Genomic DNA, 26,665 nt, shown 5'->3' with positions numbered 1-26,665 from the left:
ACAACTAATTGAAGTAATAATAGCATTCAATTCATTGTAAGCAGATTTAAAGCAGCAATAGCAGCATTTATAATTTTTAAGATTCTTCCAGATTTTGTAAAACAAGGTTACAATTTCATTAAACTTCTGTGTATGTTTCGTAAGCTATCTATCTGAAGTATGGCATTTTAGCCTATGCCAGCTAACTGCCTATGCCTACGAGTGTATAAATATTCATTTTGGGTGGCTGTAGTATGAATGGCCAAAATTTGAAAAGAAGAAAAAAAAATCAAAGAAGTTGCAGAGAAAAAATTAACTCAAATCACACATCTTTGGGTAGTAGCTGGCTGATACAAGTGGTCATTATCCCAATATTATCATAAAACATGTTTCTGTTAGTCTGAATGGGATTCATCTCCCTGTGCCTACTTTGGGCAGAATTGAGCATAAGGTAACCAAACCAACCCTGGATCGTGGAGCACACTCCTGTGTATAGGGCCAATTCAGAGTTGTCAGTTAATCTCACCTGGACATCTTTGGAATGACACCTTACACTGCAATTACTTATAAATACTGTGAACATTAGTTACAATACATGCTAACTTAATACCTTCAGTATTGTTATCACCAACAACTGGTTAAATGTTGATATGGTTATTATAATAAGTACTTCACTAACCATGTTATGCAAATTTAATTCCTAAAGTGAACTAGCTTATGTGTAGACCGTCCTTGTTTTACAGTGTTCATTGAGTATGAATTGAAAATCCTGGTTTAAGAAAACTTAATTTGACTGGACAAAACTGTTGCCAGGGTACATGTGCCACAGAGCATAGCTGCTTTGTGCAGTATCTTGAATAAGACCAATAGGAATGAACATATGGATGGCAGTTTTATTTTTAGGATAAAAATGAGTGATGAACTGTGTTCGTACATGAAGCATATCTCTCATTTCTTTTAATTCAGGCTGTCAATTGTAACTGAACAGGGCTCTCAGTTATGGTAGTACATGGTATAGTATATGTCAGCACAGGATCCACCCAAGTAACATTACTTATTTTCATGTCCACTTATTAGGACAGTACATTCTGAAAATTTTCAGGTTTTGCATGTGTGGTTCTAAGTTGGATTATGCTATATCAGAACTACCTCAGTCTTCTAAGTGATGTCTTGTTTTTTTTCCCCCTCTTTTGCAGGTGTGAGCCATTGCGTCGATGAATAAGCAAGGCTTTAGGCACATGCATACGTCAAATGAAATAATGAATTAAAATCAACAAAGTATCATGATGAAAAGTCTGCAGCGAAGCAACAGAATCTTTCTGTGGGACAGCTAGGACAGCACTTTGCAACACCATAGTACCCTGCTTTGAGGATAAAAGGACCAATGCTACTGAATAACACAGATAGGACACCCTAAATACCACCTTGTTTTTAATGTAGAAACCTGTAAACTGAAGATTTGCTAGCTTCATTTACAGCTTGTATTTCTTCCGTATAATATGACGGACTGCAAACAACATCTGGCTGGTGTTGCTGATTGGACTATTTGGACACAAGAGCAAGATTAGGCCAGAAAACATAACCTTGGTCTCTGTTGATCATCCATCCATTTACAGTGTTATACATCTGGTGCTTGGGAGATGGACCACCCTGTCAGATTTTTCATGGCTATAATGTAACTCTACCATGGGCAAAGGATTTGCATTACTAAAACCTTGGCAGATTCTACTAGTAGGTCTTATGGCTAGCTGGGCAAGATATCTGCTCCTGAGGAATATAATCATATATTTCACTGAAGCTGGCTAAACTGTGGTCCTGTCCTCATTAAAAGCCATTTTGGTTTACTCTGCTAGGTCTATGCAGAGCACTTGAGTATGTTCAGGTTCCAACTTTCCCAAAGCTACTTTTACAAGAAGGAAGTATTAAAGTGTGAGAAGACAGAATGAAATCAGCATAACTGATAGAAAAACATTTTGGGTTATCAAAAAACCGTGTATAAACAGATGAATAGCCTTGTGCAAGCTGATTTCTGACATTACTGCATGCGTTAGGCTCAATGATGTGGTAGCACCAAAAGCTTATTGTTGTTAGAAATAAAACATGCTTCACTTGGAGAAGAAGGTTAGTGACATGCTAGAAAGAAGCAAGCAAGCAAATTTTTGATTTGCTGAGTGGCAAAGCTGACAGGCAGACAAAGTAGCAGCTGCTGCCTAAAAGCCTAATTAGAAAAGTCACAGACTTTCACATTATTGAAAATCTCAGTTATCCTAAGACTTTAGTGAAGTGTTTATTAATATCTTGAATAGGAAAAAAGGGGATAAACTGCCTTGCTAATTCTGTAGTATTATACTGTAAACTGCAGGACTGCTTCACGTTTAGCCTGTTAAAACCATCTGTACAACTATATTAGTTTGCTGAAGTGTATATTCTATTCTGTAAACAGTAATTCCAGGGTTTTTATTGTCTTTTATTTATACAGAGTGCATGTAGAGTATTGTGAATAATTTAAGTGTTTTTGACTTCCTGTATCTTGTTAAGTATCTGCTTTGGAAAATGCATATTAATATATTATCTGTTTTATTCATTCATGTGGTGTATTAGACTGTCAGTACTTTGGTCATAGGTAGCTCATTCTTTAGTCAATACTGTATCTGAACACTGGCAGAGCTACTCAGATTGCCATTTTTTTTTCCAAATGCAAGTGGTGTGCCTTTCTTTAAAGCCTTCTTTTTCCTCTATGGCACACAGTAGGCTGCTTTGGGGAAAGGTTAGGGATGAAGCAAGTTTGATTGAATCTCAAGATGTTTTATAAAATCAGTTATAGAATAGAGAAACTAGTACTGTATTTATTTACATAGTACTTATTTACATAAACCAGAGCAGTCTGAGAGTGGTTCATCACCAAATTAAATGGCTTTCGAATCTTGAAATATGTATCCCTGGAGCCTTGCCCCTAGACATTTTTCAAGTTTACATCCATTACACCTATCTGTCCACCAATCAATTTTCTAAACCGTTTATCCAAGGTAATTGTAGGCCACTGCATTGTGTGCACAGCAGGAACCAACTCTCTCACACTCACACACACACACACACACACACCCACACCCAAATTACTCAGAGAAAAATACAAACAAACATGGGGAAAACATGCAAACTCCACACAGGCAGTACCAAGGCCAAAATATTAATTGCAGGGTGAGGAGCCATTAGGAAACAACACCAACCACTGTGCCATAATACCATCATGTTGCCAGCAATCACTGCATTAGCAGGAAATGGTGGCAAGTTACCTCTTCTGGAATGGAACACAATCCACACTAGTGAACATTCCTCTGTAAACCAAAGAACCTCAGGCTTACTAAAAAAAAATTGGTTACAAGAGACAAAAGGTGTCTGCCTCACGGCTTTCATCCTATAATGTTTTTCTCTGACAACACTGGTAAAAATCATTTTCATAGGATACATATAGTCCTATGCAGTGTACCATTGATTTTATAGGGGGCACCAGTATGAAAACAGGCATCTTATGAGGCACTTCAAGATAGCATTCCTGGAATCCACAGCACTCTACCCTTGAAGACTTATTTTTACAGCCCAGCCTATTTTAATCATGCTAAGTGAGCATTTTGATAATAAAAACAATAGGTTAATAAAGTGTTACTACTTTCCGAGCAGCATAAATACTGTAAGAGAGTTGAGCAATCCTGTTGCACATTAATATTATAGTGATTTTGCCACCGTACACAGATAAACAGTAACAGGAACTTCCTGCCCAAAAGAGACATTCCTTTAGCTCCGTATTCTAGGTCATTCACTTTTTAGCCAAAAAGGCCATGAATGTTTACCCAGATTGAAAGTACAATATTTTGAAAACTACTGTACTTACACAATATAAAAAGATATTTTGGCATGTACTCAAAATGTAATTAAAGATGATTAAACGTGTCCCTATTTATATATATTTCTTCATGTCAGAGCTATATTGAGTAAACTGCTTTGTAGCAATGGAGTTGAATTTGTAGAGACTTGATGTGCAAATTAAGGCACTGCCTTTAGAAAGACCAGAATTATGAGAAGTAAATTAAAGAGGGGACCAAGAACAAAGTAAATAGGAATTCCATAAATGTGAGGCCATAAATGTCAGGTAGATACTTCAAGAATACTCATACCCATCTTTAAGTTAGCAACAAGAATGTTAGATTAGAAAATAAGAAAATTCCAAGTGAGATAAAAACCCAGAAAAAAAAAATCTTGAACAAAACATTTCAAGCTCTTTTGAAATATTAACCTAGCCTCTCAGTGATAATAATGTGGGATCACTGTTTAACTTCAAGCTAAGACATAATGTGATTGCTAACCCACTTGCTGAGCGAGTGTAGCAGTCAGATTCATCCAATTCCCAAAACTGTTTTTTTTCCATGATGGGGTCTTTGGGGCCTGAAGTGTATCTTAGCAGCATTTGAACCAATCCTGAATGGTTATTTGCAGCACATACTGATTTGTACAAAAAGCCAACTTGATTTGCTAATTAATCTGATGTGCACTCTTTTTGTAGAAAAATGCAAACAGACATTTACAGAAAGTGCAAATTTCATGTAGACAGTGGCCAATCGAAGAAACCAACTCAGGTCCCTAGAGCTATAAGGTAGCAGTGCCAAATGATGCACCATCATGCTGTCTAGAAACAGTTCTAGTTTTTATTATTCTAAATGACTGTGTTGGGATAGTCTTGGAAGTGTAACCTGGAGTCAGGGTTTTGACAGTAAAGGTGTTGCTACTGTATGGGAGGATTTCACTGTTATATGTAAAGCCTGTAGTTTCAATGTAAACACCACATTGACAAGTATTCATTGCTGCTATTATTGTGTATGTCTTTGTTTGTAAAGCTGTATATCTTGTGTATATATAACCTGAAAATAAGGAAAATGTGCTATTAAAAGAAAATAAGTATTTTTAAATTTCTTTTTTCTTTGATTGCTGTACTGAACAGGTGTTACATAAGAAGAGCTTCCAATTCCACACCGAGAATCCTTGACTATCAAATTTTACACAGAATTAGCCTGACACACAACAGTTACAAAACACTGCATATTACATTGTGCAGTTTTTGGGTATTTAATGCACCGGCAGGATAAACTCATTGATTTCTCAAAGTTTTAATTTGCAAAGGGCATCAAAACTGCAGACTTACGGTTTTAAATCTAGCAACATGCTGTTCAAAGCCTATTTCACCTGTTCTTTGAAAAATTGTTAATCTGTTATTATTCAAACTTCAGGATTCACTCTATGTACTTGACAATAATGACTTGCATCCACCCTGAAAGTGATATTGCATTGTTGCTTTATTAACCGTTTTATTAAGCCATTGTTTCTGTAATATGTACATGCCAAGTACTGCCATTCAAAATTTATTTGAAATAGCAGACATTATGAAAGGTGTTATCACAAACAGCTTGGAATACAGTTTTTATATATATTTACACACACACTAGCTGTGCTACCCTTTTAAGAGAGATTAGGATCCAAGTAATTAACATAGACCTCAGCGTTAATGTTTGCAGTGTAATAAAAATGCATTACTACAAATGTTTGTGATGCTCCATCTATTGGAACAATAGGGTATGGTATAGCGGGTCCACATAGGGACATAGGAACCGGAAAGACACAAATAAAAACACATTGTACTTACAGACTGCAGTACCTATGAGGTCAGTCATGAAACACCCTCAACATCAGTCACGAAATGCCCACCATGTGCCCTGTTACACTATATGGTGAAGATTAGGGTTGTTGGAGGGTTATACGTGTCAAAGTGCGTTTTGTGACTGACATCATGGACATTACATGACCTTAGTCATGGGTATTGCAGGCTATAATCAGACCCATCTCAATACTTATGCTATTATTATTACTATTATTATTAAAGTTGATATAAAGACCAGCTACACAACACATTTATTCCATTTGAACTTTTCAATTTTTCAGTCTTTGCACACTTGCATTAAAAATTCAGTAATCTAACCCTTGTGCCAGGCTCTGTCTTCTTTGTTTACCTCTTATATTGCTGTTATACTGGATTTCTTTCTCAATCTTTTTAATTGGGTATCATCTATTACATTGAGAACCTCCTGCTTTAATATATTTTCTGACATTTAATCCTAGTAGTTTCCTAAACCAAGAGTAAATGCTTCCAGACAGAAAACTGCAAATGTTTTTGAGGTATAACGAGTCACCATGTAGACTATAAGAAAGCTTGGGTGTACAACAAATCACTTACTGTCAATTATAGCCTCACACTTTCTTCAGAAGACTGCCCTGACTCTTGAAGAAACATGTGATGAAGCCCACAATTAAACATCAGGTAGAGTTTAATATGGCTAGTGAGTATAGATTTGAAAAGTGAATTAGGGAGACCAAGAATCAAACACAAAGAGTGAGAGGTGAGAAAGAAAGCATTTGTGGTTGTATTTGAAAGTGAAAAACACCATCCCACATCACAGAAATGGCAATTATTCCCATAGTCCGCCAAATGAAGCATCAGGACATACTGTGTCTTTTGTTTATGCACCTCATCTTTAAGTTGCTCCTTAGGTTCATCCCTCCTAGGGCTGATTGATCTTGGGTTCCTTTGCTATTTTTATTCTAGCTGAAGAGATATCAAGTAGGCAGGCCAAGTAAAATAATAAAGGAGTGACTGCCATACAGAAATGAAAAGAATATTAGCAAGAATTACAAGCAGTTTAGTTAAGAGTGACAGAAAATAACTTAAAAAATGAATAAATGTAGACAAGAACAGCTGGCGTTCACATTTAGACTTCAGTATTGAAATCAGCAGTGCATGGAAACATCAACATTTTTCTATTCAATATTAGAAAGTTGGCCCCACATACAGTAAGTGAATGCATAAGCTGGAATGATCTATTGTTACTGAGGTGAGGAGACTTAGGAATAAACTCTACAAAACTTAAAAGCAATGATGCAAGTTTTTATACTCTTCCTCAGACTGTGAAGTCAAAATGGGCAATGCTCTTTTTGACTAGGTTTCAAGTAACCCCCACACCCCTTTCTGTCAACACAATACACTTGACTTGAGGTATACATGCATTGCCAGTTTTAAGAGAAGGGCAGCTATACTTTCCACCCTAAACTGCATCTAATCAAGATATGGTGACATGTCAACAAATTCTGTCAAACAATTCTGGCACCAAAATGAAAAACAACACCCACAATGTCTTCCAAACTACAGAGTTTTATTAAAGATGCACGATTCCTTGTATAAGTAAATTAGTTCTATGAAAGAGCAGGCTCTACCACAGTGTCAGAAATGGCGAGAATTTCACCTGGATGCAAATACTAAATGTTGGCTGTGTCACAACCTTTTGCTCACTACAAATGTATTAAAACTAATAATTTTAGGTCTGAACTCCTGGCTCTAACCTTTGCCATACGTAAGATTTGATTTCTCCAAGTTATAAATTAAGAAGCTTTCTTAGTATGCAGGGTATAGGAAAGTGAGATTAATTTATATCAAGCATAATTGGTTATTTTAAATTCTTCACTGTCATGCTGTTTTAATCGTTTGATTACTAGTTCAAAATGAACTTTTACTCAGCAACAATGATTGTAACTAGAACTAGGAGTTCTTAAATCAGTACACTGGTTTCCAGGTATGTTTAGAATCAATTTTAAAATACCCCAACATAAAGTTGTACACCTAAACTTGAGAGCATACACAGTGACCACAAGATGAGGTTCTTCCTAAAATCCTCACGATAAATGAAAACTCCCAAATTTACCCCATATGTGCCTAAACCTTCTCTTGTGGTCCATCAAAAGGATTTGGCAGATCCAGTTTTCTATTCTTCCTAATTTAGAGTAAGCTATACATTTTATTAATCTGTCGATTACACTTTTCTTTAAACTGCTTATATACAAATATGCAACAAGTACCTTTGTCTTTATTCATTTCAAAAGAAGATCCTCACACAATTGTGTTTTTTAAAACAACTCAGCGTTGTTTGACTTTAAGCACATTCTGGACCCATCTATCCACTCTTCCAAAATTCTCAAACTGTTGTGTTTGCTGAACAGGAGCACACATAGAAGTGAACTGGAAGTAACTTTCCTACAAAACCATAATTGTTTTAAATAGTGAACTGCACATATACAATATGGTTAAATTAGCTAGCTGAAAGTAGTGTCTTGGGATCCTGCAACTTCTGCCTCAGCATTATTTTGGTAATGTTAATCAAATAGGCAATGATGATATGTGTATTATTGAACGGCCTCTTTATTTCAAATATTCTAATAGTCATACTCGAATTTTCAATAATAAAATAAAACAATATCATAATCATGTACAAAATTTCAGTTTTTAACCCAAGCCAAACAGCAAAATCAGCCCATATAGTACGAGTTCATTTTTTTGTTTTCTAGATATACAGTGTAGCTGCGTCTTCTCCAAAATTACCAAAGTTCACCAGCTCTAGCTTAAAAATGGGATTCAACAAAAGCCTGATGTGCCAAAATGATCCCACAGACAAAATATCTTCATTTTTAAAAGTTTTAGTTAAAATTCAAAGTAAAACAGTTCACACAAAAAAGAAAAAAAGAAAATAGCAAAAAAAAGGGAAAAGTTCTTGTTAAGAAAAGTTCTGTTCAAAGCTTAAATCTTGTTACATTTCAAATCGTTACGAATCACTTCAAAACGTTTCTGAACCATTTCAAAACGACGGTCAGAAAACTGTATGCCTACCCCATTTCTAAGTTGAAAATGGGTCTTTTAAGTCCCTGTGTACTGGGACCTATTCTAAACAACATCTGACTCAATTATCACACTGTATCTCAGTTATAGCTAGAGAGGGGGGAAAAGACTATACCATTGTCTATGACTATGGTAGAAATTTATATTCTATTCAAATTAAGCAAACATTAATATGAATTTAACTCAAAGCTTTAACTTCCTAAGATTGGCACTTACATACAGTATTAAATAAAAGTAATTTTAGATCTTTTTTATTTTTGAAAATCTTTTGATTTACTGTATCGAGAACAGTACTGAAAGAAAGACAAGCCGATAGGAGGGTTAAAAGAGCTAAAGAGAAAAATAGAGTAAAGGCTAAAAGCAGTTATAAAGGACTGAAAACCTTAAGCCAGTTTTGCTGTTCCATGCATTACTGTTCCATTACAGTTCTAATATGATGTATTTACCCTACCTATCCATTAGCATGGCCGATGAATGTACAGTACATACCATTTTTCTAAGCCTACTTAATCCCGAGTAGGGTTGCTGGAAAGCTAGCAAGCCTGGGGCATAAGGCAGAAACAATCCCTGGACAGCATGTCAGCCAGTGATACTTAAACTCATTCACCAAGGTGTAAGAAATCAGCAGATATCATATGCATTCGCTGTAGGATTTCAACCACTGCCTACAGAAGCTGATAGCAAGTTGAAAACAGGAGAGAATCTGGTAGGTGTTGAATGTGCTTCATGCAGCCTTTTAAAAGTTAAACATGATCGGCCAATGAGATCCTGCATATCCATCAATCTATGATGTATTTTGTCAGTTCATTAAATATTTATTGGCCTGTGATCACACATACCAAGCCTACAGAGAAATATACAAATTCATCTGTATCATTTTGTATCAAGACTTCCAGATAAGCAATCATAGCAAAGAACATATTCAAAATAAAAGAATAAACATGTCAGAAATGGCCACTTATAGACCTGGAACAAAACTGCAGGTGGTGACCTTGTGCAGGGTTCGCGTCTAACATGCAGCCAGGCCAGCAGTAACTGTCAGCTAAATATAGCCTACCTATAAAAAACATTTGCACAGGATCATACAGTTGCTGTGACTGTGCACAATTTATGTAGCAGCACTCAGCTAAAAGCAACTGTTCTATCATCCATCAGTTCATTTTATTCAATTACTCTAACCAAGCATCCTAGGATTTCAATCAATCAGTGTTCCTTCAGTATATTGTCTCCTATAGCAAACACCGTCACAGTTTTAAGGCAAAATCCTGAATATACTACACAAATAAAAAATACATTACAATAAATATTGCCTGCCAGGTTAAGAAACTGAGGGCATACAAATCATACTAGAGCCTTATTTTTCATACACTGTATCAAATATGAATTTTTCTGACAAAGTGAGCAGTAATATCACTGGGCAGCAACAGCCTGGTAGGTTGCAGTGCAGTGTAATTAACAACCATGCACTTAGAGATTTGGAATTAAGTCTGTGGATTGGATTGGTTGGAGTAAAAAAGAAACATATACTACCCCTATTACTAACTCCAGTACCATACCCCAGTGAAGAATGCTAGGAAAACATGATTCCCTTTGTAAGAGAATCTAATTCAACTTGTACAAAATATTAAAAAGGCACAACACAATCGCAGGGGGCTTATTAGTGCACTGTTGCAGTATGAGATACAATAATGTCGTCTATGTACAAAATCTAAAACGTGCATTAACAAACAGTATATTTAGAACAGGAAATAGAAAAATAAAGTGTGAAATAACACTGGTCCTCATGATGCCTTCTGGAAATGTGCAAAGCTGCAGTTGACAAGGAAAAAATGACAAATTATTTGATCTGTGGCTATTAGGGTGAATAATGTGCCTTGCTCTCATGGACAGAAAGAGTAGCGCAGCAGACCGCTCTTCCCTAGAAAGCCAAATGCTTCTGATAAAGTGACCTCTGTGAAAACTGCTGCAGTGTCTTCTAGCATAGTCCTGTAGGCCTTGTGGTCACACAGTACTGGGGCCTCTAGAAAGTTTAACTCTGTAAAGAACGATCGCTGAAAACAAGGCACCAGAAATTTCTGAACATGCAGCATTTCACAATAAATTAAACATGGAAGTTCAGTTCACAATTGTGTAGCAATTACATGGACTCTTTAGCCAAATGTTTCTTTTCCTGTATGGTCTAGGTCAAGAGTTCTGAAGTTCATTAATCTGGTTGCAGGTTTTTATCTCAAACAGTTTCTTATTTTAATTATCTATTGACTCACTTAAGCAAACGGTTACTCCACATTATTAGGTTTTCGTATATATTCATAAATTACAAACTGATTATGCTAAATTTCTACAGAATAAAAGAAGAATTGTGTGTGTAAGTTGAGTAAGATTTTATACTTTTTGATGTTCTGGTTACTTTAGTATTTATTAACAGGCACACGAGTTGGCAACACTGAAATATCTTTTAATTATCAAGATACTATTAAGAGAGAAAACTTCACAGAAAAACTAAATTGAAAAGGAATTAACAAAACAGAGTTAAGCACTTAAAGTTATGGCAATAAATACAAATACTTCTTAATTATTTACACATGCAAATGTCACAGTAGTTCACTTTTCTCAATGCAAAATAAGAGCAGGATTAAAGGAAAAGAAAAATGGTGAAAGAATTGAATAATTCGTGGTAAAACATCATTCTGGGAAAATGTTTTGAGATGAAAACCTGCAGACACAGGAGGCCCGAGAACTGAACTTGAGAACACTGAGGCTTCATCTGAGGACAAAGATGTCATTGAGCTTTATTAAACCCACGAGAACATGTGCTAATTAATTGCAACACTTATCAGGGTCTCTTTAAATAATTTATATATGTATTGCTTGTACTAAACATATCTTAAAAAATTACGTTATTTCGGTCCCAAAAAAGCACATTGATCACAAGTCTTCATGTGTGGCAGAGTCTGTATATTCTGCTTTTTTTTTATAATACAGAAAGCAATCAAATACCTATACACAATTTCCAATATAAATGCGTGTTTGAAAATGATAGACTGTGGTCCAGCAATCTGCATTATCACTTCCTGTATATTAAATATTGTTCAAATACATTAGTGATTAGATAAGTTTCCCCTTCAAGGCATTTCATTGAATGTCAAGTAATTGCATGACTGATTCTTAGTTCTTCCTTTAAGTGTCACTAGGTTAAATGCTGTTTGCCCATCTCAACTCTTTAATCCCTGTAAACCAGGGTGTCACACCTTGGATAAATAGGTAAAAATGTCTACTATGTGATCTACATTTTTATATGGAAAAATAGCAGTATGAAAGGGTTTTAATGAACAGATTTGGTCTGCTCTTCTCCAGCTACCGTAAATACTGCAAGCTATGACCTATCACAGTAAGTTGCTTCTCTTAATTTACAACATAAATTAAGGGCAATCAGCGTTCTTCAAGGTAATTGACCTAATCCATTACTTTAGACAAAAAGCTAACCTTTCATTCTCTCCCAGCTGCCACATTTTGACTCTACTTTTAGTCATTCTTCTTCACCTCATCCCCCTTTTACTCATCTTTAAATTATAACACTTTGAATTCCTTTCTACTTTTCTCCTATTATTCCTGTCTTCCATTATGTAATCATTGTGTCTCTGGGTTATCACTCACTAACTTCATCCTGTCCCCTATTCTTAGACCTAGCTACTGTATATTCAGGTTGTCCATTGCATTGGTATTTCAGGGTAATTTCTCCCAAATAAAACAACCCCGCATTCCAACCAATCATGTAAATATCACTACTTTCATTACTATAATCATTGACACTTTCTTGATCTTTCACTTCTAGGCTGCTGACCAAAAAAAAAAAAAAAACAAAAACTCCATAATCTATAGAACAGCTCCCGAGTGATTTTCCAGCTCTCTGTCTTTGCTAAATCTTATGCTAATTGCATCAATTAACTTCTAAATGGTGTCAGATTCCCTTAAATTTAAAATGCAACTACTAAATATACTGGCATTTCATTGGAGTAAAAACTTCCAGATGCCAAATCTGACTGTTGATTCTTAGAGAGTCGTGTACTGTATAAAAATATTTTTACAGAGTAACAGTAAAAGTTGTCTATGCCATGCTTTTTTTTCTCCCCACCTTACTTTTTCATGAAGCAAAAACAGTTTAAGGCAAAGACAAAAAGTATTAAAAATAGGCAGGAACCAATGCATAAAACATTTACATTTATCTGCTTAGCAGACGCTTTTATCCAAAGTGACTTACAAAAGAAAACAGTATAATCAGAAATTAAAGGAAAAGGAAGATCTTCACTGAGGAACTATACAAGGCACAAAAAAAACAAAGAAGAAGCAAATGAATAAGACAACTCGTTATTACTACAGCTATACTTGTAAACTGTAAGAACAAAAACTAGTAAACAAAACAACTAGTTTGGTTAAGTATATGTCTCAGGTCAATCGTGCTAAAAAAGTGAATGGTCAAGAAGAAATTTCCTTGAAGTACACGTGTAGAGATGGAAACCCTACTTAGCTAGAATCCTCTATTGCTTTGTCCCACATAAACTAGACAGTGTGGCATAGTGTCAAGGTGTTAGATTTTAAACAACAATGTTTCTGGCTGAATTTCAGCTTCTAACTCACCATATGATTTGGTGTAAATGGATTAATCCAACTGTACTATAAACAATTAGTGAAACCTAATCAATGACTTTGTTAAATGGTGCGACTCAAACCACCTACACCTGAACACCAGCAAAACCAAGGAGCTGGTGATGGATTTTAGGAGGCCCAGACCCCTCATGGACCCCGTGATCATCAGAGGTGACTGTGTACAGATGGTGCAGACCTATAAATACCTGGGAGTGCAGCTGGTTGATAAATTAGACTGGACTGCCAATACTGATGCTCTGTGTAAGAAAGGACAGAGCCGGTTATACTTCCTTAGAAGGCTGGCATCCTTCAACATCTGCAATAAGATGCTGCAGATGTTCTATCAGACAGTTGTGGCGAGCGCCCTCTTCTACGCGGTGGTGTGATGGGGAGGCAGCATTAAGAAGAAAGACACCTCACGCCTGAACAAACTGGTGAGGAAGGCAGGCTCTATTGTTGGCATGGAGCTAGACAGTTTGACATCTGTGGCAGAGCGACGGGCGCTCAGCAGGCTCCTATCAATTATGGAGAATCCACTGCATCCACTAAACAGTGTCATCTCCAGACAGAAGAGCAGCTTCAGCGACAGACTGCTGTCACTGTCCTGCTCCACTGACAGACTGAGAAGATCATTCCTCCCCCAAACTATGCGACTCTTCAATTCCACCCGGGGGGGATGGGGGGGGGGGGGGGGTTTAAACGTTAACATTATAAAAAGTTATTGTCTGTTTTTACCTGCATTATTATCAATCTTTAATTTAATATTGTTTTTTTGTATCAGTATGCTGCTGCTGGAGAATGTGAATTTCCCCTTGGGATTAATAAAGTATCTATCTATCTAGTGTTGTTTTTCAAATGTACTATGTCACTACTTTGTGTTCTGTGGTGCTTCAAAGATTTTGTATGGAAACCTCTTGTGAGTTTTTCCACAAGACGGAATGTTGGCAGGCCATTAGGGCAATATGAGAATCAACAGGAGATGAAAAATGAAATCTACAGACTACTGAGTGATTCCACCAGAAGACTGACAGGTCGTGTGAAAAACCCAATATGTAATCAAAAAAAATCAGAATAAAGGAACATAGTCAGAAAAACAGAAACCCAAAGAATCAATAACAAGCATTTGCAATTTTTTTTTTTGTTTTGAAACCCATGAGGTTGGAAGAGGATTCCCTTGTGATGCTGGCGTAAGTACCAATGTGTCTACAATGTCATACTGTAAGACTTCCAGGACACACCTGCTAACAACTGGACATTGGGTCTTTCTGATGGTGCCAAAAAATGTATGCAAGGTTTATTTCAATACATTAAACAAAATGAACAGCACTCTGAAGTTAAAATTAAATCCAGGAAATGTTAACAAGTCTCAAAAAGTTTAAGCATGTTTCTAGGAGTAAGGCCGATTATCCAGAATGTAATTTCTGTCCATCTAAGATGCATTGCAGCTTTCTGCATAATTTCTGGGAACATCCCAGGGTGGCAGAATTGTGGACTCTTACTTCTAGTGTCCTCGCCTCAATTGTTGATATTCAAATACCAGTATCACCACAATTACCGATTTTTATTTGATTCTCAATTTGCCTTTCTTCAATATATCAGCTACACAAATGGAATTTTCCCTTTTTCTATTGCTTTAAAAATGTTTGCTAATGAATCAATGGAAAGATCAAAATAGTGCTATCTTTTGGGCAATGGAAGGTTTCATTTTATAATATAATGCTTTTATGATGTATCATTTTTCAAAAATTAATGGAGATTTGAAGATTTCGGTAAAATGTTAAGCAGATATTAACTAAGAAAATCAAAGGCAAACTGTGTGGTGCGTATGGGTTTTTGCTTCTATTTTAAGTCACATGTTATGGTTGATTGATGGTTTTGCAGCATTTAATAAGGTACCACATGAGAGATTATTAATCAAACTAAAGAAAGTGGGAATCCCAGGTGTATTGTGTAAATGGGTGTAGAACTGGCTAAGATACAAGAAGCAGAGTGTAATGGTGCTATGAACCTCATCAGAATTGGATGATGTTAAGAGTGGTGTCCCTCAAGAGTCAACGCTAGGGCTACTGCTATTTTTAATTACATATACTGTACTGTATATGATTTGGCTAGGAATATAAAGTAACAAGCTGGTAAAGTTTGCAGATGATACCAAGCAAGGTGGATTGGAATCCTATGTATCATTACAGAGGGAGTAGGACAGCATACAGGCTTGGGTATATTAGTGAGAGATGAAATTTAATATAAGTATATGTAAAGTATTACATGTAGTACGAAGTAAAAAATGTTAAATCTGAATATAAAATTGGAGGTCTGAAAGATTAAACTACACCTAATGAGAAGGATATAGGAGTCATAGTGGACTCATTACAATCAGCTTCCAGAAAGTGTTCAGAAGCCATTAAGAAGGCTAACAGAGTATCAGGCTAGCTTTAACACACATCGGCGAGGCCTCATATAGAGTACTGTGTCAAGTTTTAGTCTCCAGGTTACAAAAATAAGTGCTATAAAATATTCAGAGAAAGGTATCTAGGCTGATTCCAGGACTGTGGGGAATGAGTTATAAGGAAAGATTAAAAGAGCGGAGTCTTTTCGGTTTAAGCAAAAGGAGACAAAGAGGTGACATGATTGAAGTGTTTAAAATTACGAAGGGAATTAATACAGTGGATCCAGACTGTTATTTTAAACAAGAACATTGGGACAGAGTTGGAAATTTGTTAAAAGTTATATATAATGTTTTTCTTCATACAGAGAACCATAGACACAAGGAATAAGTTACCAAGTAGTGTGGTAGATAAGGACTGATGTGCCTTGTTGCACTAAACGGCCTGCTCTCGTCTTAATTTTTCTAATATTTCTATTGATTTAAAGAAGACAGGTGCTGCGGAAAAAAACCTGTCAGAAGTTGCAGATGCTTTAAACAGGTTGCGTTATCTGAACTATTTTGGCTGCTCTGCTTAGTGTTATCAGTTTAATCTGGAATATTTCACCCTTTTGGTCACAATATTAATAAAACATTTGAAGTGTTACCCCACAACAGGCTAGAATACACTGGCTTCCTATTCATTCTACCACCACTTTTAAAGAAGCTGCTACTCACCTTTAAGGCTCTGAATTCGACCACCTCGCGGTATGTACTTGCTTCTTATCCTTTTATAAAACTATCAACGTTACAGCAAAAGTAAGGAAAGTCTATTCAGCTTTGTAGCTTTGTGTTTCTAGAACCCTCTCTCTTTCTCTCTCCGTCTATCTCTGAAGAAGCTTTCATACTAGCACCCTATACTTGGTTATTTCTCATCGCTTATTTTTCTTTTCATCACATTTAACATCATAGGCTTTTTGTACTACATATAAAAAGACTTTCTCGACAAAGCGACAAGAATATACTGCGCATGAACCAAAAAGATTGGCAACAGGTGTCCCTCAGCCTTGCCTGTCACTCGTGTTATTTGCGCATGTGCACACTACGTTAAGGCGTCACTTAATCGATCTGCGCCCGTTTCCAATCTAAAGAAGAAAGTTGATTGGGCTGTTGACAGGTTCTGATTCATAGGAAAAGGCCGCCACATATTAAAGAATCGACCAGCACTTTCTATCCAGCTCTTGATATACTTGTCGTTATTATTATTATAGCGTGTAAGAACTGTTTTTTTCCGAGTTACCTTTCTTACAGCCGATGTAGGTGTTTTGCCCTCATAACTGGGTTATAATTTTCAGCATTACAGTCCATTCCAATTAACTTTTTGCTATTTTTATTTCATCTCTGCCACTTTGAATTCTCAATTACTTTTTAAAAATAAACGTGCAGTCCTTTTATATCTGTTTGAATGCCCTATACATGCACTGCAACCATTGCCTCATTTTGAATTTTAACGTTGACTACCATGTATAGTGTGATGTATGTTCTGTTATATTTCTAATGTGATTTTAGTGTCATTTGTGTTTCACCTTTGAAAACTGTATGTGGTTTGTAATTTGATAGCACATTTTAGTTGTAAACATGTTCAAACATTCCAAGCCTGTACTTGTGAGCATGTTATTTGTATTGATCAGCGTGTACATTAACTGCAGTGCTGTAATCTTGTTTGCTCTTTAAGGAACTTTATGATGGTGCCTGCTTTTAATGGTACTATTTAAAAGGAAAATAAATTGAGTGGTAACCATGATGCAGCCAATTATTTCTAGTAGCTGTGTTTACTGCCTAAAATAAAAGTCACAGGTCCATTACAAAATAGTTTCTTTAAGAGCAGACTGCCAAGCAGCAGTAGTGGATATTATTATTTGAAAAAACAGACTTTTGGTGGGTATGGATCAATGGTGATGCCTAGCACTAAGGTGGCAAGGTTTTTTTTTAATGAAATCTGCATGCCACAGGCCAAAAGTATGGTTGATTCTTCAATGGAAAAAAGGATGCTTCAGCTTATGCACACAATCCACCTATTCCCCAACCCCCAGTTATTTGAAGCTAAAATGTAATACAATCATGTAAGTTATATCAAAAGTACATAAAAAGAGTACACAAACATAATCAAATTCATATAATAGAGTTACACTGGTCTGGAATTATGATAAAGAAAGCAAGGTTTCTGCTTCATCCACATGACTTACTGTTTTTTTCAGATTCTTTCATGTCTGAAGCAGTGTTACCTTAAATCAGTTTTAAATGCACTTCTCATTAATATCTACTGCTATGTATGAGTATAAAATTCCATATTTCATTGAAAGAATTCTGTACCCCTTTGTTCCTTCATAATAAGTTAAAGGATGGTTTAGTGACACGTGCAGTATACAGAGTGAAATTCTTCCATGCAAGTGCTAATCAACATGCAACACTCTCCACCATGGCTAGCAAGTATGAGTACCATACCTTGAAAATTCTGTCTTCCTTACCTGAAAAGTCTCATGAAATTAACATTATTGTCTTTTTGTGGTCCTAAGAATTACTTATGACTGCTTTCAAATCACTTCAGTTTTTTTTGTCCAGAACCTCTTATCAAAAAACCATTTGGCTTGTCTTAATTGTCTAGTTACTCAAGAAGTCAAGCTTTTTGGGGTTCCATCTTTATTTTTGGCTGTATAGATCCCAAAAACTCTGTTTTCAGCCATGCTCCGGTTTTTGTGCAGGAAATAACACCCTTGTGATAAATAGTAAACCAATAGGCGCCTTCAGAAAAAATTTTCAAAATGACATGAAGTTTCACATGTCACATCAACTGACCCCAGGGGTTCACCCCTTAATAATAATATATTTTATTTATGTAGCACTTTTCCTATGCTCAGAGCACTTCACAGTGTTTCAGAAAGAACAGCGGGGTATTTGTAACATTGGATACAAATGTTGTCTGCATAGAACACTAAAATATGTACAGTTAGGTCCATAAATATTTGGACAGAGACAACTTTTTTCTAATTTTGGTTCTGTACATTACCACAATGAATTTTAAATGAAACAACTCAGATGCAGTTGAAGTGCAGACTTTCAGCTTTAATTCAGTGGGATGAACAAAACGATTGCATAAAAATGTGAGGCAACTAAAATATTTTTTAACACAATCCCTTCATTTCAGGGGCTCAAAAGTAATTGGACAAATTAAATAACTGGAAATAAAATGTTCATTTCTAATACTTGGTTGAAAACCCTTTGCTGGCAGTGACAGCCTGAAGTCTTGAACTCATGGACATCACCAGATGCTGGGTTTCCTCCTTTTTAATGCTCTGCCAGGCCTTTACTGCAGCGGCTTTCAGTTGCTGTTTGTTTGTGGACCTTTCTGTCTGAAGTTTAGTCTTCAACAAGTGAAATGCATGCTCAATTGGGTTAAGATCAGGTGACTGACTTGGCCATTCAAGAATTTTCCACTTCTTTGCTTTAATAAACTCCTGGGTTGCTTTGGCTGTATGTTTTGGGTCATTGTCCATCTGTATCATGAAATGCCGCCCAATCAATTTGACTGCATTTAGCTGGATTTGAGCAGACAGTCTCTGAGCACCTCAGAATTTATTCGGCTACTTCTGTCCTGTGTCACATCATCAATAAACACTAGTGTCCCAGTGCCACTGGCAGCCATGCACGCCCAAGCCATCATACTGCCTCCACCGTGTTTTACAGATGATGTGGTATGCTTTGGATAATGAGCTGTTCCACGCCTTCTCCATACTTTTTTCTTGCCATCATTCTGGTAGAGGTTGATCTTGGTTTCATCTGTCCAAAGAATGTTTTTCCAGAACTGTGCTGGCTTTTTTAGACGTTCTTTAGCAAAGTCCAATCTAGCCTTTCTATTCTTGAGGCTTATGAGTGGCTTGCACCTTGCAGTGCACCCTCTGTATTTACTTTCATGCAGTCTTCTCTTTATGGCAGACTTGGATATCGATACGCCTACCCCCTGGCTAGTGTTCACTTGGTTGGCTGTTGTGAAGGGGTTTCTCTTCACCATGGAAATGATTCTGCGATCATCCACCACTGTTGTCTTCCGTGGACGTCCAGGTCTTTTTGCGTTGCTGAGTTCACCAGTGCTTGCCTTCTTTCTCAGGATGTACCAAACTGTAGATTTTGCCACTCGTGATATTGTAGCAATTTCTCGGATGGGTTTTTTCTGTTTTCGCAGCTTAAGGATGGCTTCTTTCACCTGCATGGAGAGCTCCTTTGACCGCATGTTGTCTGTTCACAGCAAAATCTTCCACATGCAAGTGCCACACCTCAAATCAACTCCAGGCCTTTTATCTGCTTAATTGATAATGACATAACGACGGACTTGCCCACACCAGCCCATGAAATAGCCTTTGAGTCAATTGTCCGATTACTTTTGAGCCCCTGAAATGCAGGGATTGTGTTAAAAAATGCTTTAGTTGCCTCACATTTTTATGCAATCATTTTGTTCACCCCACTGAATTAAAGCTGAAAGTCTGCACTTCAACTGCATCTGAGTTGTTTCATTTAAAATTCATTGTGGTAATGTACAGAACCAAAATTAGAAAAAAGTTGTCTCTGTCCAAATGTTTATGGACCTAACTGTAAATGGCGCATGGAATAGATGAGCATTCCAACAAGGAATTGGAAAGATACTTTATCCAGATGAGAGGTACAGAGTGGACAGAAAGGCATATTCTGTCCAAGAGAGGGAAGGATGTTGCACCAGGACAAGGCTTCCCTAATTGATGGATGGACATCCCAGCCAGAAGAGAAGATGATTCCTTACCTGGGCGGGAAACCCCAGACAAGTATTCAGGGGTCCTGACCAGACGTATGTAGCACCTTCCCTGGCCAGGATAGAAGAAGAGGACAGGAAAGAATTGTCTCTGGGGGTTGTTTATTCCTCCCAGTCGCTAGATGGCAGAAGCCCTCAATGTAGGCATCTATTCAGGAGCCAGCAGGGAATGCTGGGGTCAGTGGATGCCACAAGAGGGGACTTCAGGGAGATATATTTCCTGTTATGTGGGACTTCCATGGCTCATGGAAGTACCACTGGGTCCTCAATAAAAGTGACTGCACTGCCTCATCTGTGCGAGTCGGAGCTGGAAGAATGCTAAGCAACACTCAACTGGAGGAAAGCAGTGTGGTGGAGAGAGGAGAAATGATTGGATGAGAGATAAGTCATGCTTTGGTAATATTTTTGGTTGTATTTGTGCATTTCTTTGAATCTGGGACTGTCTTGGTGTATTTGTGCTGGGGTTTGGGGCACTCTACCACCTCCTTACCTTCACAAACAGATAAATTCAGGATATACAAAACATTAAATAAAATAATAGACAATAAACCAGAGTGAAATAACAAATTCAATACTAGAAGAAAAGCCTGAAGAAAGAGCATAATTTGTGATATAACAAACTTACAAATTATTCATGTTTTAAATAGTTTTTTAAAAGAATGAATTGAGTCAGCTGCTCTAAATAATTTAGACAGGTCATTCCAAAGTCTGGGTGGTAATCAGCTGAAGACCCTGTCACCCATAGACTGAAGGTTAGTGTGAATCACAAGATTGCCAGAATCAGAGTTCTTTAGTGTGTGAATGGGAATATAGTGATGGAGAAGGTCACTGAAGTAGTCCGGTGTAGCAAGGCCATTTAAAGCTTTGAAAGTTATTAACAGAGTTTTATGTTCAATCCTGTAAGACACAGGGAGGCAGTGAAGGCAAGCAGGATGAGTGTTATGTGTTCACTGTTGTTGGTTCATGTTAGGACTCTTGCAGCAGAGTTTTGAATCAACTAGAGCTGTGATATAAGATCAGAAGTGTCACCTGCCAGTAGGGAGTTACAATAATCGATACAGGATGTGATAAAAGCGTGGACAAGTTTCTCAGCATTAGAAAATGAAGGAATGGAATGAGCAAACACAGGGTATGTTATGAAGGAATGTTTCTTAATGGGATTTATGTGGGTGGAATAAGAAATGGAAGAATCAAAAATGAAACCAAGATTGTTTGCATTACAAGAGTTATTGAAAAGGAGCTAATTTTCTTAAGTTGTATTTTAGTGCCAGTTTGCAGGAGTTCAGTTTTGTTGTAATTTAATTTTAAAGAGTTCTTCTAGGTTTTTAATTTCACTGAGGCAAGTTGTGAGCTGAAAAAGCTCTGAGTTGAGTGTCATCTGCATAAACATGATAACCCAGTCCAAAGTTACAAATTTTATGCCCAAGGGGAAGCATATAAATACAGGAGAGCAGAGGGCTGAGGACAGAGCCCTGAGGAACCCCTTGTGTGACAGGTGCTGATCTGGTCCTGCTGTTACCAAGACTATCAAACTCTTGCCTATCACTTAGATATGACTTAAACCACTGGATACTCAGAAGGTTCTCCATTCTGGACAGTAGAATGTCATGTTTGATAGTATCTAATGCTACACTGAGGTTTAACAGAATTAATATGCTGGTTTGCCCAGGGTCTGCTGCCATAAGCAAATCATTGGTTACCTGAAGCAGAGCAGTTTCACAGCCATTCTGCACCCTGAAACCAGACTGAAAGGGTTCCGTTAATTTATTAGAAATTCAGAGTTGGTGAGTTGGGAGGCTACAGCACACTCAAGAACTTTTGACAGAAAAGGTAAGTAAGAAATAGGCCGAAAAACGTTACAATCGTCAGCATCAAGACCAGTCTTTTTTAACAGTGGGGTTACAGAGCTATTTTAAAAGTGGCTGGCACAAAGCCAGTATCAAGTGATGTATTTATTATTGTTGTAACTGTTTGGATTATGGCATGAAGGTAAGATTTAAGAAGTGTGGTGGGGACAAGGTCCAGGGCACAGGTTGTTGGCCTCATCTTACAAAGCAGGTCATTAACAAATGCAAATGTAACCGGTGAAGATTTAGAAAGCTGGAGCTGGATGGAGTGGAAAGACAGGAAAACATATACGTAGATAATTTATATTAGTTGAACTATTTAGATTTTTAATTTTATTACGGAAAAAGTGGAGGAATTTTCCACAGACTTCAGTAGAGGAGGTAATTGAGCCAGGTGCAGGTTGAAGTAGTTTATTAACTACCTAGAACAAAACCCTTGGGTTATCATACCCACTTTATATTATTCTACCATAATGCATGTTCATGGCTGCAGTTAGTGCATCTCTGTAAGCCCTTTGATGGTCAGAAAAATACAGAATGAAGCCAATCTTATGTGACATTCTTTCAAGGTGTCAGCCAGCTGCTTTCATAGACTGTAATTCTGAGTTGTATGATGAAGCTGAACTCTTAAAGGAAACCTCCTTATGTTTTAAAGGATGTTTTATCAAGTGCTGAATGAAGGGCTGTGTTATAATAGTTAAGAAGACTGAATAGAGAAAAACAGAAATAGATCAGAAATGGATCCAGCAAGGATAGAGGGATGGATATTTTTAAGGTTTCTGAAAGAAATTTGACATTTACAGGAAAGGAAAGAGAGGTAATGAGACAGTGAACGTACTTCTTTATGGTCAGAAAGATTCAAATCACTGCTATACGTGTTGCCAAAAGGTAGGCCAGATGTACAGATCAGGTCTAATAAATGACTACCAGAATGGGTAGGAAAATCAGCATGTTGCACCAACTCAAAAGAGTCCAGCAAAGACAGGAATTCATAGATTCAACATAGATGTTGAAACCTCCAAGAATGACTCTCTGTGAAAGGAAACTTACTTTTACTGGGTAAATAATTCAGCCAGATCAGATAAGAAAGACCCATTATATTTTAGGAGATGATAGAGAACAACAAGATAGGACCAAATTTCATTATTAGTTTAAAAGCCAGACAGTCAAAAGACAATGGACCATCAATTGGGATTCTCTTGATGTTTAACTGAGATCTAGCAATTACTGCGACCCTTCCTCCTTGTGTTGAGCTACGAGGCCTTGTAAAGTAAACTTTTCCTAATGGTGTCGCCTCCATAAGAGACGTAGACTCGTCTGGTTTTTGCCAAGTTTCTCTTAAGCACAGCATATCAAGGTTGGAGTCTGTAATGAATTCTGATTGCTCCAGTGCTTTGCCATTAAGAGATCTTGCATTAAAGAATACAATATTAGCTGTGCATGGATCAATAGTTAGAGTTTGTTTTAGTATATTGTAAATTTGGCACACTGACACTCCTGTTTCCAAAGCAACGAGTAAGATGGCATATTCCTGAACAAATGATGCCGGTAAACTTTTCATTCGCAGCCCGGTTGTGGCAGCAACCTAACCTGTAACGTAAATATTTTGGGTGCCGCAGAATATCAATGTCTTTTAGGACATTCCAGTCTGACCATTTGCTCTGGACAAATTGCTTAATAAGAAGAAGTTTGTCAAGTAAATATTTCAGCATAGTAGAAAGTCAATATTTATCTGACAGTGTTAGAGTAGACTTAAGCAGCGCAGCACAGCACAGAAGATGGGTGAGATGTAGTTGCATAAATGAGCAGCGATAGCAACAAAAAATTCAGTAGAAGCATTCACTGATGCCACTGGAGGATTGATTTAATAAAAAGTAGGAGATATTAGAAGATGGACATGAAGATAATTACCAGAATTTGTAGGTTCCAACATATATCCATAAACTGTACATATAACTGTGAGCATTACAGGTGTGATTGCCTTATCGTTGCAAGCCTGGTCGGTGTGAACATCAGATCGTTTCTCCTATTGAAGCACATATAGGCGGCATCGATAGCTATCTAGTATATCCATTTTAATTAAGAAGACAGAACATTCCCAGTTCCTAGGTTTCCACGATACCAAAAAAAATGTTTACAAATCAGGCATCATGCAGGCAATCAGAAGAAAGTTTCACCCAACAAACCACAAAAAGATTCAAATCACTTGTCCCTGAGGCTGTGAACTCAGTCAAGGAAAAGTCCATAAAAATAAATCCAAATTCAATACAAAAAGTCTTCGGTGGGCTGGCGCCCTGCCCAGGGTTTGTTCCTGCCTTGCGCCCTGTGTTGGCTGGGATTGGCTCCAGCAGACCCTCATGACCCTGTGTTGGGATATAGCAGGTTGGAAAATGACTGACTGACTGACTGACAATACAAAAAGTAATAAATTACATCCATAAACTATACATACTGTAAGAGAAAATGAAAGAAGTGCAAAAAGTACAAGGTTCAATGCAAATTTTAATGAGAAGTGTTGTTAACAGGGAGGAGTGGCAGCAACTTTCATGCATCGGCGTTCCCTCCATCATTGAGGGGTCAAAGTTATTCCTTTTCAAAATAATTTTAAAATATTGGGATTGGTAGTGTAGGCATCTGGAATTTCATTTCATCCTCTTTCAAGGTTTTGGATCTTCTTTGATAATATTTTTTGATATTTGATTCTTTTCCACTGGTCCTAGTCCCCTATGAGCCACTAAAGGTTAAAATGACAAATTTCAAACAAAAGCATTTGGGGTATCATTTTAGATTATTTAAAGGTCAGTGATTATGAATATGATGTTATTTTTAACCCTTTACTAGGGATCTAGCCCTATATGCACCCCTATCAGAGAGTAAAAAATGGCATTTTTTTATTACAATTGAAAATACTGTATTTAGACTTTAAATGTATAAATTGAGTACAAATTTTAATATTTCTAATATTTGACACAACTGTTCTTGTTTATTATGTACTTCTACATCATGAAGTAAATTATTACATTTCTTAAGAATGTATAAATTAGGGCAGCTTCAAAAACCTATGTTCGGTGACTGCGAAATACCATATTTCTCTTTTCCTTTGTTGTTTTTCCACCACAAGTTTAGCAATATATTATCACAATGTGCTTTATTAACATACATCTAGGCTGCTAACTCAAGTTTGGCTTAAATTATCATTATTGTTTTATCTTAATTTCATAGTCTGAAACATGTGACACTGAGTCATTATTTACTTGATGCAACCAACAACCATCTTACAATCAAGAGAAGACCATTCATTTCCTTAAAGATATATTTAGGTGGGCAAATTCTACTGGATCTGTTTTGTCAATGCCTTTGAGAATAGTGTGTGGAATGAGCCCCAGACACAGACAGGCAGACATGTTCTTTTGCACCACCACACGTTTATTTACACTATTACTATTATTTACAATGTCCAAAAGTGCTCCACAAACCCCAATCTTCCCCAAAGTCCAGGCCAACCACACTGCCGCCTCTTCGGACTGCCTCCTTCTCTCTCTCTGACCTCGTCCTGCTTCCACCCGACTCCAGCCTCGAATGAAGGGAGACGGCCCCTTTTATCCATTCCTCACAGGTGGCGCAGTGGTGGTGCTGCTGCTTTGCAGTAAGGAGACTGGAAGATTGTGGGTTCGCTTCCCGGTTCCTCCCTGTGTGGATAGAGCTTTGAGTACTGAGAAAAGCGCTATATAAATGTAATGAATTATTATTATTATTATTATCCATACCCGGATGTGCTCCACGTGTGCACTGGCAATCTTCCACCGACATGCCCCAGTGTGGCGGAAGTGCTGGCTGTCTCCCCAGAAGCACTCCGGGTGTACCCTCTCTTCTTCCCCCCAGCACTTCCTGGTGTGGCGGAAGTGCTGGGGTCCAGGGTCCTCTAGGCATGGGGACATCCCCTGGCGGTGACCACAGGCCCCTACAGGGTTGAGCTTCCAAGCCCTGTACCCGTGGCCCCCAATACAACCAGGGCATTCGCCCCCTCCTGTCTCCCCGGGCATCCCAGCTGGGTAGGAACCCCAGCCGGGTGCCACAAGTGAAAATTAGATTAATTGCTTTCTCTGTTCAATACTTTCAGTGTCCTTAGCTTCAAAGTCAACACCATATTTATCTGACCAGATAAATTTTTCACACTGCACAGTAGACCATTGCTTATAATTTTTGCACCGTGTTATCCACAAAAG

General features: G+C 37.4%; 1 protein-coding gene across 2 annotated transcripts in view; it reads left to right on the top strand.

Annotated features, from left to right (window-relative positions):
* vegfba (vascular endothelial growth factor Ba) overlaps window positions 1–4,940 on the top strand; it is an 82,006-nt gene extending 77,066 nt beyond the window's left edge. For both annotated transcript variants that reach the window (XM_051923165.1, XM_028809997.2), the window contains one exon: window positions 1,176–4,940. In XM_051923165.1, the coding sequence (XP_051779125.1) occupies window positions 1,176–1,197 (22 nt within the window). In that variant the 3' untranslated portion in view covers window positions 1,198–4,940. The remainder of the gene's footprint in view (window positions 1–1,175) is intronic.
* Window positions 4,941–26,665: the final 21,725 nt, after the last annotated feature.

Source organism: Erpetoichthys calabaricus, chromosome 1, assembly GCF_900747795.2.
Source record: "Erpetoichthys calabaricus chromosome 1, fErpCal1.3, whole genome shotgun sequence".
In the NCBI taxonomy this organism is placed as follows: domain Eukaryota; kingdom Metazoa; phylum Chordata; class Cladistia; order Polypteriformes; family Polypteridae; genus Erpetoichthys; species Erpetoichthys calabaricus.
Note: the sequence above shows the minus strand (reverse complement) of the source record. Positions and strands in the feature narration are given on the sequence as shown.